Source organism: Morus notabilis, unplaced genomic scaffold (assembly GCF_000414095.1).
Source record: "Morus notabilis unplaced genomic scaffold, ASM41409v2 Scaffold99, whole genome shotgun sequence".
NCBI classification, from domain to species: Eukaryota; Viridiplantae; Streptophyta; class Magnoliopsida; order Rosales; family Moraceae; genus Morus; species Morus notabilis.
In genome coordinates, this window is record NW_010362482.1 from 1,590,455 (window position 1) to 1,605,722 (window position 15,268).

Here is a 15,268-nt window from a genome sequence, read left to right on the forward strand (position 1 = left end):
AAACAGCATGCCGTTCTTGTACTTATTCGACAAGAAACTTTCAAATATATACACACAAAAATAAGAAAAATCAGTAACTGCTCATTGAGAATCCCATTTTCCCGGTCACCCAAACATCAACCAATTAGACGTATTCTAATTTCACATTTTATACATAATTACAAAAAGGCCAATAAGAATAGTGATAAGAAACAAATGGTGCGTTTGAAACTCGTTATAAAATTATTTTATTTTTGTATGAAAATGAAAATAAGAACGTTTTTAATTTTAGACAGAAATTATTTTTAAAAATATGTTTGGTAGTTTTATCAAAACTTTGTTTTCAGAATAAAAAATTATTAATGTATCTCTCTGCTCGAGAGAGGAGAAAATGAAAACAAAAAATGAAAAACAACTAAAAATCATTTTTCATTTATCTCATATTTTATAATAAATTAAAAAATCATTTTTATTTCTATTTTTTGTCTTTCATTGTGCCAAACACCGTTTCACTCCAATTTTTATTTTTTTCTCAAAAGATGTAAAAAAAATAAAAATAAAAACAACTTCAAACACAACCAAACAAATTTGTATGTACATAATTCCTTGCCGTTGTCAGTTTTCTCAGGAAACAGACACACAAATAGTACATATCTGTAGATTGAGTCGTGTCCCATGAGTGGCTTCAGATTGAGCAAGTAAATGTGTGACATGAGATTCTCATCCCTCAGGATAATAAGTTGAGGACTCACATACTTCGCTTTCTCTATCCTTTTCGGTCAAGTTTTTATCCATACACCATATTTTTTTTATTTATGCAACTTAGCTTCCAAATCCTCTTGTTTGCGTTTCTTATTTATATTCATCCTTTTTTTTTTTTTTTTTTTTGGTTGGTGGAAAGGAAGGAGCCCAGAGTTGAAACCAAGAGATACATAAACTTGAAGCTGCAGTTCTGGTAAATTTTCTATATATATCTCTCTTCTATCTCTTTTCTCCGCGTCTAATATATGCATCTATTATAATATATGTGTGCATGTTGGTATATTTGAAGAGCCAAGAGGCAAAAGTTTCCCCTTTCGAATGTTGGCCTTCAGAGAGAAAGAGCTAGTTCATTATGATGTGCTTAGTTGGTTTACTTGGTAGTTTTTTTTCAAAGCCCAGTTGTCAAATAAACTTATATTAATAAGCTTAATTTATGAAGTATATACATATTAATTGTGAAATTACTCTTTCTTTAAGCAGAGTATATACCCGGTCATAGCCCTTATAAATATTTTAATTAAAAAGGGAAAAAAAATGTCACATATGCACTATCATACAACATTGATACTTAAGGCTATATATAAGTAATTGTTTTTGATCATTTAGATATTAATTGATCAATAATATCTTATTGTTTGACGAAAAACAATAACTTAATAAGATAATGTAATGTAATATCTGCCATCACTATTTAAAAACCACAAAGTCAGACCCTTTTCAATTTGAAACAAAAATTTAAAAGAAACTCAAAACTTATCTCATTATTATTACTTCTAATGCTGATTTCCTATTGTTGCCAACAGGTGGAAGTGGGCGCTGAGTATTAAATGGCTGGAAATTTCAAGAAGTGCATGTTGTTATGTTGCAGGGCAAAAGTCTCGGTAATATCTCCAACTTTTACATTGAACAACTCGATATCTTTTTTTAATAAAAAATAGATGTCTTAAGTCATTATTGAACCAAAACAATAGTATAGTAGTATCCCAGTCACTCGTCAGAGAAGAAAGATATGAGAATAACAAGAGCCACAATTTATAGCGGCAGATGGGCTATTTATATTTTAGGGTAATCATAAAAATATGGCAAAAAAATCAATTGCACATATTGTGGCTAATTACTTGTGTGGGTTCAACTTCCTTTCACTTATTTTTTTTCATGGCTTTCTTTTGCTGCTAAGTGTGTTTGGTTTAAAAATTCGTGTCATGATTCGAATCATGGTTCGTGACTCGTTACAGTGTTTTTTCTCACAAAAAACACACATAAATCGAAAATGATTATGAATCTATCAACCAAACTTTCTTTAGCTACTTACCAAAAAGCCAACCAAAACTTGTTATACCACGTACTCATCACATGAAAATCCAAACTTGATTCGTAGTACTACAAACCTTGTTTTAAGCACTAGACCATAAAAGAACACAAGCGGTACAGCTTTTAATTTCTATATAAGTGCTAAATTTATTGTACTTTAAGCGTAAAAATATTAGTAAACATCTTCATCAATTGTTGAAAAACTTCTTACTTGTGGCCCGCTTCGATCCAACGCCATGTAGTTGACAAAGATGAAAGATTCCACCAAATGCGTCCATTCAGAAGCTATAAAACAAATGGGGTCTTGTTCAATCCAACGTTAAACATTGTAATAATCTTTAATTTCACCTTTCAATTACAATAATGAGTCATTTTTCTTCCTATTCACCATCGTCCTTTTGCGCATTATGAGGCTATTGTCCCTTGAATCGAAAGGCACGTCACTTTGGACCATAAAAATGTTGTCTGTTCAAGATTTCACATCCATCAAATTGTGGTTAATTTCAATGCAAATATAAGTAACCGTACATGTGGTCCATTATTGTCTAGAATTCCCCCAAATTTACATTCGCGTTTTCGGACTTTGTAAAGGGTAATTGAAAAAAAATAAAATAATCAACGGCTTGGGCCTTTTTTTTTTTTTTTTTTTTTTTTAAAAAAATTTTTTTAAGAAAACGAAATTGCAAGTTGAAAGAAGCTCATCAATCATGAAAATGATGTCCACCATTTTGGAGGAAAAATAGAGATAAGGTTTCCTCTTTGTTATCCATACATTTATTCTTTATAGTTTATGGAATATGAATAGGGTCTTCTAATTGAAATCCACAATGAAACCCAGATTCATCACGACTTTTTCTTTCTCACGTCTTCTTCCTATTTTGGAGTAAAAAAAAAAAAAAATTCCTTCATTCAGATTTTTTAATATATTATCATGAGAAGGACAGTATTCATCTGGACTATATCTATATGCACTTCTGAACTATTTTTTATTTCAGGATTGAGAGGTTGTTAGAAGCTTACTCTCCGCAAAAAAGGGCAAAAAAAATAAATAAATGTAATAAAAAGTCAATAAATTATTTAATGCTAATTATTAATTTGGATCTATTAATTTAATAACTGACCTTGGTGTACCATACACCATCACCATAATTTCTTCTTTAAATAACGAATTTCATTTCTTAATTCAATAAAGAATTTGATTTCTTTATTGTAGTCATTTATGGCTGTCGTCACGTTCCCACTACCCACCACGCGGCACCCACATAATACGTTGTCGTTTGTTGACTTTTACCGGTAATTCTGCTTGCCATGACAAAGCCGGCATTTCTTATTTGTCCTAAAATAGAAAATAGTAAAAACCAAAAATAAAATAAAAAATTGACGCGTTTAGAATTAATTTTAAAATAATTTTATTTTTAATAAAAAATAAAAATAAGATTATTTTGAGAATTATATTAAGATCGCTTTTAAAATTGTATTTTGTTGATTTTTTAAGAAATTATTTTGAGTACAATATAAAAATAAAATCATGTTTATTAATTAATATATTATAATATTATTGATAAGTATTAAAAATGAAAACAGAAAAATAAAAATAACTTTTAACTGTTTTTTAATTTCTTCACAAAAATTATTCTCACTATTTTTATTTTCATTTTCGTTTTCAAAACATTTGCTAAATAAATAAACGTTGTTTTATTTTCATTTTTTATTTCTCAAAATACGTGAAAATTATTTTAAAATACGGTTCCAAACACGCACATCAACTCTCACATATTAGATATTACTGTATCACTTTTTTATTTTTTAATATACTTTTAAGGGACATTTTTTAATATGTCAACATACCGATACGTTAAGTTTTATATCCATTAAATATGAATAAAATCACATAAAAATTAAAAAATATACAAATTCAACAATTAAATCTATGAATACATGTACTTTTAAAACCCGCTTGGAAAATAAACGGAGGTGATTGGTGCTCTGTTTGACCCATCACCGTCCATCATGCCATTGATAAGACCTTTTTCTTTTATGAATTTTAAATAAATCACTTTTCTATTTTTTTTAAAGTGGATATACATTGCAATATTTTTTACTATAAAAAACCTAACTTCCATATATATAAAATTTATATTCATATAAAAAAAAACCCTGTGCCTTGTGAATTTCTTTCCAAGTCAATAATCCTATTACAAAAGTTTCCCAAAAAAAACTTCTGCCTGTTTTTGGATATACCATTACTCACTTTCCAAATATAAAACAACAAAGGTCTCTCGTTCGTTTCGCTGATTCGAGTTTATAATTTGAGTTGAGATGTGATTTTATGTGAGAGCTTTTTACTGTAGAAAAAAATTAAATGTGACTGTTTGTGAGAGCTTTTTACTGTAACAAAACTCGAATTCTAAACTCAAATTAGCGAAACGAACGAGGCTAAAGTAACCATGATTAGAGAAATACTATAAATAATGGCTCTTTGGTTCACGCTTGCAACGAAAAAGAGTTGCGTGGCAAGCTAACTCTCCTCGGAGAAAAGAGAGAAAAAGAGAGTTACTTACAGATTCTGTGGTTAATTCTCCTCAAATTCCCAGAAAAAAAGCTGTACGATCCAATCATAACCACAGGTCCGTATTTATAGAAGCTTCTTCGTATACAAATCAGATTGTAGTACACAGTACCTGAGTAATCGTCGTTTTTGTGTTTTTCTTTCTTAGATTATAGTTCTTGACCAAAGATTTCTGTACTGATCCACCGGACAAAGTATATATTTATCTCCGATCATGATAAACTACTTAGATTATGAATTATTCTAATTACATATGTTTTTATATCTAATCATATCAATGAAGTCAACTTGTTTTTCTTGATATTGTTGAATTGTTTGGATCTTTTTAACAGAAGGAAGACATGGCTACCGATTCCTTTGACGACGCCATTGCCGGACTTTCCAAGCTTATCAGGTTCTGATCTCCGTTTTTTTTTTCCCTTTTTTTAAAAAAAAAGTCCAACCAAGCAAAACCGTGTTTCCTTTTTTTTTTTCCTTCCAAAAAAAGGGAAAAAAATCCGTAATTTGCAAAGAGTTCGTGTCCTTTTCCGTCATTCCGCATTGTCTCGTACCACCCCCGTTTGGGGTTTCCAGACAAAAATGGAACTTCCATCTTACGTGTGATCCGACTTTTGCGACTGAGATCATCCCTGGGAAAAACGGCGGGTCCCACATGACGTGTTATTATTTATCAGTAAATAATTTTTGTAATTAGACAACAATTGATCTGACGGTTTTTCGGTTACAGTGAGAAAGGCCACCTCGGGGACGTCGCCGCCGCCAAGATCAAGCAGATAACGTCCGAACTGAAGTTGGCCAGTTCGGGCCGGTTCGACCCGAACGAGAGGATCCAATCCGGGTTCAATTACTTCAAGACGGAAAAATACGAGTAAGCTTCAAAGAATATGCTGTTAAAACTTAAATTCCTCCTTTTTCTTTTCTTTTTTTTTTTTTTCATTTTTCCTTTTCATTTTTTCATTTTTTTTTCATTTTTCCTTTTATCGACAATATGTCGTCTTCGAACTCAATTTGTGAAATTGTTCGGCCAATGTCCGCATAAGTTGACCTTTATTTTGTCTCTAATGGTCAATTTTATTCTATTTTCTTTCCTCCGAACTTTACTCTTGTTTTTTTTTTTTTTTTAATTTACAATAATGTTCTGCTCCACTATCAATTTAATGTTTTTTTTTTGGGCTTATATAATGATTTGCGAAGCGATACGAAATGTGTACCTACTGTACATTAAACTATTTGCTTTAAATGATAAATACGGCATTACTTTGAATTATAATCACATTTACTTACAATGCAATTCTAATAATTGTCTTTATTTTTTCTTTTATTTTTAATGAATTCTAATCATTGTCTTCAAATTACTAATTCAAGGTAAAATTAAAAAGTGGGTAAATATTCAGAGAGAGAGAGAGAAAGAGGGTAATTCTAATAATTTACTTAAGCAAAGCAAATGTTTATTGCCTTTGATGCATTTACTTAGGTCTCATTCAATTTATCAATTTAAATTTTTAATTTAAATTAACATATAATTTTATGTGATAATTTTTAATTATAATAAAAAAAATTAAATGTAACTGTTTATAATAATTTTTAACCGTCATAAAATTAAAATTAAAAATTCAAAATGATGAGATAAATGGGAGTTTATTCTTACGAAGGAGAACTTTATTTGGCTAATTGGAGATTTGGTGACAATGACCAATTTTTCAGGAAGGATCCAGAGTTGTACGGACAACTTGCCAAAGGGCAGAGCCCCAAGGTCAGTACTCAGTAATAATATTGCTTTTATCTACTACGTTATTTTCCCTATTTCTTTCACCGTATGTTTGCAGATAGTATCTACTACGTGTTATTACATTTTTTGTTTTGTACAAATTGAACTTTTCATTTCCCCGTCGTGCAAAAATACTATGTGAAGAATGTTGGACTTGACATTGTAAATTTACACACACATATATATGTATTTATGTATGGCACGCGCAGTTTATGGTATTTGCATGTTCCGATTCTCGAGTTTGCCCTTCACACATCCTGGATTTCCAACCGGGTGAGGCATTTGTGGTCCGAAACATTGCCAACATGGTCCCACCATTTGATCAGGTTTGCCAAAAACAAAAGCTAAGATAGCTATTAATTTTTGGTTTAATCATATCAACTTTTCATTTGACTTGGCTATATATATATATATATATTGGATTGGATTACTGCAGACAAAATACTCCGGAGTAGGTGCAGCCATTGAATATGCCGTATTGCATCTAAAGGTGCAAAATTTCATGTACCATAGTTTAATATATTATAATATATATAGCCTTTCTTTTTATTGGTCAACAACTTTATCGTTCACCCATCATTCGATTCTTCAATCACGGTGGCTACTTTATTAGAACAAGCAATGTCTTATCCGCTTTATTAATTTAGGATCCGTTTAGTTCGCTGATTCGAGTTGAGATGTGATTTTATGTGAAAATTTTTTACTGTAGTAAAAAAATTAAATGTGATTGTTTATGAGAGCTTTTTACTGTAGCAAAACTCGAATTCTAAACTCGAATCAGCGAAATAAACAGGACCTTAAGTTTTCAATTCAAATTAAAATATAATTTTTTTTAAAGTTTTTAATTGTAATAAAAAAAATTAAATGTGATGTATTTTTATAATTTTTAATTATAAAAATTAAAAATTAAAAATGTGAATTAGTGAAATGAAAGAGACGTATAATCACTATATATATATATATGATTGTGTGGTGGAGGTTGAAATAGTTCCAAAAAAAAAAAAAAAGAGATAATATTTTTCCATTTGATTGTTAATTTCCACACACCTAATAATACTAATACAACTAAGCCATGTGCCCACCAAACATTTAGGAGATGCTTTGCTTTCTGGAATCTTCATATTCCACTTCCAAGACCTCAGACATTGAACAACTTGTGCCTTCTCTTTTGGATACTTAATAGATATAATCCTCTTTTCCAATTATCATATCACTCGTGTTTATCTTTTTTTTTTTTTTTTTTTTTTTTTTTTATATTTTGGATAGTACGGCTCATTAATAGTATTAAATTAAAAAAAAAATAGAACAAGGACAATTAACGAGCTTAAATATTTTTTATATATGCGTGTCACTTTCCTTTTCTAGCGCAATTGGCGCTACATTTCAAGATCCTTTCTCACAAATACTGTTAGTTTATTAAGGACCCGTTCTTTTCACTGATTCGAGTTTAGAATTTGAGTTTTGCTACAATAAAAAACTTTCAGAAACAGTCACATTTAATTTTTTTATTACAGTAAAAAACTTTCACATAATATCATATCTTAACTCAAATTAAAAATTCGAATCAGTAAAGTGAACGGCCCGTAAGATTTGTCTTTCTCCTGACTAGCTAACCTTCCACCGCAAAAGAGAGAAATTTGAAAAGTGCTGGATTCCTTTTGGAAGTAGAGTTTAAAACGAGAGTGTAATTTCAGGTGGAGAATATTGTGGTGATTGGTCACAGCTGCTGTGGAGGTATAAAGGGTCTTATGTCTATCCCGGAGGACGGGACCACTGCCAGGTACGTGCATATATAAAACATAAAACTTCATTAATAATGAAAAGAAGTAACTCTTCGACCCCCGTTTCTTTTTAAGTTGGAATCATTGGATTGTTTAGTACGAAAATTTAAATTATTATGTTTGATTAGTAGATTTGTATCATAATTTAAATTATATTTCGTAGTTTGTTATAATATTTTTTTTACAAAAAATACACGTAAATTAATGATGATTCTGAATCTATGAACTAAATATCTAAATAGTGATTTTAATCATGATTTTGAAATCATAATTATAATTTATGATTTTAGGTTTAAAATTATGAATGATTCTGATTTAAAATATCACATTAGATTCTGAACCATGATTCAGGTTTATCCAAACTAAATACTGATTCTGAACCATGATTCAGAATCACTATAAACAAATACTGATTTTGAACCAGGATCTAAAATCATGATTCTGGATCCATCTACCAAACGAACCCTTATGTTCCATTTGGTATATGAGTTTAAATTAGGGTTTAAATTAGGGTTCTTAATTATAATTTTTGAAATTTAAATTTTTTTGAGAGAAAAATAATATAGTAAAACTAAAATCATGGATTTGTACTATACCAGAACTAATATACCACCAAACATCACCTTAATCTATTAGTTATAACATTTTTTTTATATACAAATTTAAATTTCAGTTAAACCCTTATTCTAGTATTATATTCTTCATCTTTTCTTTGTGGAAAGTCAAGTGATCAAAGTACATGAATCTGGTATTTTCAATCATTAAACACAGCTCAAACAGAAATTATTTATACTGTGCTGGCTTTTCATTGCTTCCAAGGGAAGGTTTCTCCTTAATCCTTATTCAATGTCATGATCATGTTATTCCCCTCACAAATACTTGTGACCTATAGATTCGCGCCAGTTCACTTAAAAAGTCTATACTGCGTTCAGAAAAAAAAAAAAAAGAAAAAGAAAAAGGTCTCTAATGCTGCATAATGAAAATAAATGCAAATATATTATTCTGAAAATAAATGCAAATAAGCCCTTCTGTTTTCTGGTGGTACCATGATTTTTTTATTTTTTTTATTTTTATTTTTTAAAGAGGCATCCAAAGAGTTTGATAGAAAGTATGATATCACTTGGAAGTTAGCGAAAATCGCTTCTCCTATGTATTGACTATCGATATATTTACTTTTATTGGAAGTTTGCGCGAGTTTCAGAGCATAATACGATTCTCTTAAAATACGTTAATGACCATGTTTGTTTCCTTCAAAATTTTGATACTTCAGAGCTATTAGCACGGCTAGTTCTTAAATATAAGCATCGTGACACTTTAGGTTCCGTTCATTTCACCGATTTAAATTTAGAATTTGAGTTTTGTTATAGTAAAAAGTTTTCAGAAACAATCACATCTAATTTTTTTACTACAGTAAAAAGTTCTCACATAAAGTCATCTTAACTCGAATGAAAAACTCAAATCAGTGAATTAAACATGCCCTTAATATCTGAGTTTTGTTGATAGATACTTCTTAAATTTTTTTAAACCCATTTTGGTCCATGATGATAAAATTAACAATAAATTTTTGTAATCTAAAAGATAATCATGTACTCATTGCATCAAAACCTTACATTAAGTGCAAAATGGTCTCTATATTAAAATCACTTGAAAAAACTAAAAAATTTAAAGTTGATGTAACAATTGTTATAAATCTTCGGTTATTATGCCATACAATCATACAAATATAAGTATCTTAATTTGTCAAATTTCAGAAAAATTTTGTCAATCTTATTTTCATGGACCAAAACTAAAATAAATAAATAAATAAAACATTTAAGTAGTGATTTGTTAAAAAAACATTTGGGATCAGAGTGTTACAACTTAAAAAGAAGGTACTGATACACTTCTCTTTCCCTCATTTGGGCTGTTGGATTTCAGTGAGTTCATAGAGAATTGGGTCCAAATATGCGCACCTGCAAAGAACAAGATCAAATCAGAGTGTAGTGACTTGAGCTTCACTGAGCAATGCACCAACTGCGAGAAGGTATATTGTATTTCAAGACCCAAAACGTAGAACAAAATTGCACCTTTTTTTTCCCCTTATGTACTTACACCTAGTTGTAGTAAGTACATGCATTGTATCATTAATGTTTGGTAGAGGGATTCGTTCCTTGATTCGAATTATGATTCGTGATTTGCTACAGTATTTTCTCTCACAAAAATACACGTAAATCGAAAATAATTCTAATCACATGATTCTAATCCATGAACCAAACGGATTATAAATGTAACGGATTTTGGGATGAAACTCTTTATGCAGGAAGCTGTGAATGTGTCATTGGGTAACCTATTGACATACCCGTTTGTGAGAGATACCTTGGTGAAGAAAACTCTGGCTCTCAAGGGCGCGCACTACGATTTCGTCGACGGGACTTTCGAGCTCTGGGATCTCGATTTCAAAATCTCTGGCTCTGTATCTGTATGATGAGCAAGAATAAAAGTCAATCTGCTACAAATTATATAACTTTTTTTTTCTAAGCATCACACAGTTTTCCCTGCGCTGCAATGCTGTAAATTCCCTTTGTTTTTGTTCACTGTGGAAAGATAATAATGCAGCCACAATGGCTCCTGTCTTGCATATTGTTTGAATAAAATATGGTTTGTTTGTTCACTTTCTTTTTATCCTACCTTGCATTATATTATGTCTTTCTTTCCGATGAAACTTTTGAACCAGATATTACTGTTTTTAACATAATATCCCCATCCGAAAAGGATTTACAATTCGTGATCTTGCATTGTTTGTAGGGTACTTTATTACCATACTAAATATCTTCACAATCATAACTTTTTAATATAAAGGGCCATTACGACACATAGTGCATGAGGCCTACACGACATACGACATCAGCGTGACTCAGGTGAGCCTCTAGCTTCATTGATAAAGCACAACGGCACTCCTGTGTGCGGGAGAAATTATGGCGCGTTTAGAACTCGTTTTAAAATGATTTTATTTTTTGTATTAAAATGAAAATGAAAACGTTTTCAAAATTATTTTTAAAAATGTGTTTGGTAGTTTTATCAAGAGATTATTTTCAATGTAAAAAAACCCATTAATGTCTATCTTTTTCTCTCTCTGCTCGAGAGAGGAGAAAACGAAAACAAAAAATGAAAAACGACTAAAAGTCATTTTTTTATTTTTCTCTCATTTTACACTAAACTAAAAAATCATTTCATTTCTGTTTTTTATTTTTATTATACCAAACACCGTTTTGGAAACGTTTTCATTTTTTCTTTCTTTAAAAACGTGAAAAATAAAAACGGAATCAATTTCAAACACGGCCTATGAGTTTTTGTTCATTACACTGGTATACCTTAAACTTGTTAGTGTTCGGCGATTTAGACTCTAAATTTTTAATTGTGACAAGTGAGACACTCATGTCAATTAATAGACGATATGTTCCACAAAATTTACATAAATATGCACTCTAAACTCTTTAAATTTTGACATTTGAAATCTTAATTGTCGTATATTATGTACATCTTTTATTAATTCGACTGCGTTGTCCAAAATTGTCAAGTATAGTCTGACCAATGCCGTTTTTGTTATCTTTTTTGAGGATAATCATCAGGTATAAACAATAACATTGTTCATAATCAACTGTCCCAAAAAAAAAAAAAGAAAAAAGAAGAAGGATATCCATTCCATTCCACCATTAAAGGATCAAGAAGGTCCTTTGAGAGATCCACATCAAGTATACGAGCAAAGCGCCCGAAGTCTCCCTCCAAAATGACCCTGTCCATCTTGAAAACAGTAAATATCTGTCCATCTTGAAAACAGTAAATATCAATCCCTCTATTTTAAGAAGGATACTTTCAAACAAAAATAAAAAATAAAAAATAAAAAAATTACTCCCATCAAATATACTAAATCCTACACTAAACGTGAGCATAAACAATAATATATATACTACTCACTAATTCAAAGGATAACTTAGGACCCTGATTCCAGTTGATATGTGACTTTATGTGAGAGTCTTTTATTGTAGTAAAAAAATTAAATGTGACTATTTCTGAAACTTTTTTACTGTAGTAAAACTCGAATCGGTGAAATGAACGGGATCTTAATTATTTCTACGTGTCCTCCAAAGATCACATCAAAATCCCATGGAAAAACGATAATAATAAGAAATGCAAAAAGATCTCTCTCTCTAGATACTTTTACATGTGAAGAACATAAGAAAATAGAAATAATGAACTATATTACTTAAAAATAATAATAATAATAAACTATATGATATGAATAGTCACGTTTGAGTTAAATATAAATTTGTTTCCACCCAACACAGACAAGAATTTGGGGCATAGTATCCAGTTGGTATACATACATATTATAAGTTTTTGCACTTCAATCGCGAGGAATATAAAAATACTCTATACTATTGTTAGAAGCGGCCAGGTAGCTATTTGGTTAATTAATAATCGCCAATTGATTTATTGGGTTTAGAAAATTTTTTAGGAAAAAAAAAACTCCACAATATGGCAATGCTAATACTAGTCTTACACTATATGGGGAGTCATTTTATCCTATTTATTTGTTAATTCGTTCAAATCAGAATTCGGTTTACATAGAAAATTCCAAGTTAATATCTCCTCCAGCTTAGTGCGCATGCCTTGATTTGTTACTAGCTAGAAGACTTCTTCAATACTTCTCCATATATATATATATGTATGTATGTATAAGTTTTAATGGGCAAATAAAGAAAACCAAATGAAGTGAGAGAGATTTCAAGAATTCATATCAAACCATGGAAAAAAAAAAGCATCTCTGAGCATAATACCTCAAAATCGTAAGAGCGCAGACTAGCTAGATTAATATTAATTAAATAGGACTTGGATTAACTATATTTACAATTAGTACAAAATATAAATATTACAATTAGTACTCAAAATTAATATTAATTAAGTACTAAAAATCCCTTACAGCCGAAACAAGAAAAGAAAAATTTAGAAACTTTGACACATATGGTGATAAAGACCAGGGTACCCATCCAAGAATTCCACAAATCCCTGGTTACTTAAAATAATATCAGAAAGATCACTGCATATCATCAAAGGGCTCAATTCCAGGCTGTTGATCTTGTTGTTGCATGGCGATTCTTGTGGCTTTTCACTAGAAGACGCCTGATAAGATTCTTCATTAGCAATATCCAGTTTAGGCTTATTTTGGTCTTGCATGGTTTTGGCAACGCCGCTAATATTGTAATTAGAAAGCTGATAATCACACTTAACATTTGAATTAATAGTAGTATTAATATTAGCGTTTTTTGGTAATTTAGAGGAGGAGTACTTCACGTGATGTGCTAACTTTGATTGCTTTCTGAGGCCAAGCTTCTTGCTGAGATGAGTGTTCCAGTGGTTCTTGACTTGGTTATCTGTTCTACCGGGCACACGCCCTGCAATCAGAGACCATCTGCACCAATATGTATATAAATTTATATATATATATATATATATAGTTCCAGATCCAATTACATATCACTATTTGCATTTATTATATTTTTCTTCAAGTATTCTTGTGTATGTATCGACACAAGAAAACTATGTACTAGGACCGCTTTCTTTTTCATTCTTTTATCTGACCTCTAATATTTCGGAGCCCCATATTCCACAAACGCGTTAGGACTGGTCAACCAACATGACCCTCTTCCAAACACTAACAACATGTATCGAAGTTTCAACCCACAAAATATATATATATATATATATATATATGTATATCGAAGTGCCTTAAAAAAACAATATATCGCAGTATATATAGTACTCTTCTAAGAATCAAACAATTATGATCACTTTTAATCTCGGGTCTTGAAGATATGCATGTGCACATAACATTAGAAAAAATTATACTTTCTTAATTTCTTGAGATAGTACTACTACTACTACTTCTTTGAAAGCATTACTATAGCGAGTGAAAATTTTGTATTAAAAAAATTACACACACACACATATGGCTTTCGGGCCCTATTGGCAGTAATTTCTTTTTGCTCTAGAATTATATACCAAATTATGCGTAATAAGTTAGGGGGTTGTGTGTGTGTTTTAACTTCTGAAAACGGAGTTCACACGTATTTATGACTCTGAGTTGAGTTGAGCTAAATAATTTCCTAAGTCCATATCAAAATTTCCCGTTCTTTTCATAGATTCGAGTTTTACTACAGTAAAAAACTCTAAAAAACAGTCACATTTAACTTTTTACTACAATAAAAAACTCTCACACAACATCACATCTCAACTCGCGCGCCCACTAAAAAAATCTAGTTTTTTCTTATCCCAAAGAAGGAAAAAAAAAAATAGGGAAATAATAATAAGAATAATAATAAACAAAAACCTGTTTCCAAGGAGTTTATGAAGCCTGATAATTAAGTCTTCTTCTTCCTCTGAAAAAGAGCCTCGTTTGACACTGGGGCTGAGATAGTTAAGCCACCTTAATCTGCAGCTCTTCCCACACCTCTTTAGACCTGTCGTCGCATATAATAAGAAAAGTTAATTTGTTTCATGCAAATTAAGAGACATATAATTAAGATCAGATAGAGCGCGATATTTATGTAAATAACAGTTATAATTGTTTTTCATTATATATATATATATATATATATATATATATATATATCTCACCCGTCAACTTGGAAATGCAATTCCACTGCCCTACTCCACGCACCCTGATGTGTTCTAGCAAAACTCTGTCCTCCTCCGCCGTCCACAGCCCTTTCTTATACTGTTTTTTCTCTTCTGCAGCTCCCATTCTTAGCGCTCTTAAAGAGAGAGAGAGAGAGAGAGAGAGCTATTGTCTGTGTGTGAGTGTAAGAGAGGAAGAGGGTGAGGGATAATTGTACTGTATAAGTACGTATATTTTCTTAGCCTTTTCATGTACTTAGTAATGTGTGAGTCTGTGTGAGGGCTATTGTAAGGTTCTTCATGGGTTAGGTTAGTGCAGGATATGATTTTTTCTTTTCTCGTCTTAAAAAATGCGAGTAGTACATATTTAACCACAATGATGTTAGAAAAATTTTACTACCCAACGATGTTTGGGTTGGGTTGGGGCGGTGCGGGGTGGATTGG

General features: G+C 30.8%; 2 protein-coding genes across 4 annotated transcripts; one reads left to right on the forward strand and one right to left on the reverse strand.

Moving 5' to 3' along the window:
* The first annotated feature begins 820 nt into the window (after nucleotides 1–820).
* Nucleotides 821–10,820, forward strand: LOC21410380 (carbonic anhydrase 2). Of its 3 annotated transcripts, none has more exons than XM_024168102.1 (10): nucleotides 821–934; nucleotides 1,545–1,622; nucleotides 4,954–5,015; nucleotides 5,349–5,489; nucleotides 6,326–6,374; nucleotides 6,599–6,715; nucleotides 6,826–6,879; nucleotides 8,084–8,169; nucleotides 10,088–10,193; nucleotides 10,470–10,820. In XM_024168102.1, exons 2-10 carry the CDS (start codon nucleotides 1,569–1,571, stop codon nucleotides 10,632–10,634), a joined length of 834 nt encoding a protein of 277 aa, XP_024023870.1. In that variant the 5' UTR covers nucleotides 821–934; nucleotides 1,545–1,568; the 3' UTR covers nucleotides 10,635–10,820. The 3 variants fall into 3 exon arrangements, with proteins under 3 accessions (XP_024023870.1, XP_024023871.1, XP_010100460.1); XM_024168103.1 differs by lacking the exons at nucleotides 821–934; nucleotides 1,545–1,622 and adding exons at nucleotides 4,538–4,679; nucleotides 4,770–4,815; XM_010102158.2 differs by lacking the exons at nucleotides 821–934; nucleotides 1,545–1,622 and adding an exon at nucleotides 4,538–4,679.
* Nucleotides 10,821–13,129: 2,309 nt separating this feature from the next.
* Nucleotides 13,130–14,951, reverse strand: LOC21410381 (transcription factor WER). Its single transcript, XM_010102159.2, has 3 exons — nucleotides 14,825–14,951; nucleotides 14,538–14,667; nucleotides 13,130–13,619 (listed from the first exon to the last, which is right to left on the reverse strand). The coding sequence occupies exons 1-3, from the start codon at nucleotides 14,949–14,951 to the stop codon at nucleotides 13,154–13,156; spliced, it is 723 nt and encodes a 240-aa protein (XP_010100461.1). The 3' UTR covers nucleotides 13,130–13,153.
* Nucleotides 14,952–15,268: the final 317 nt, after the last annotated feature.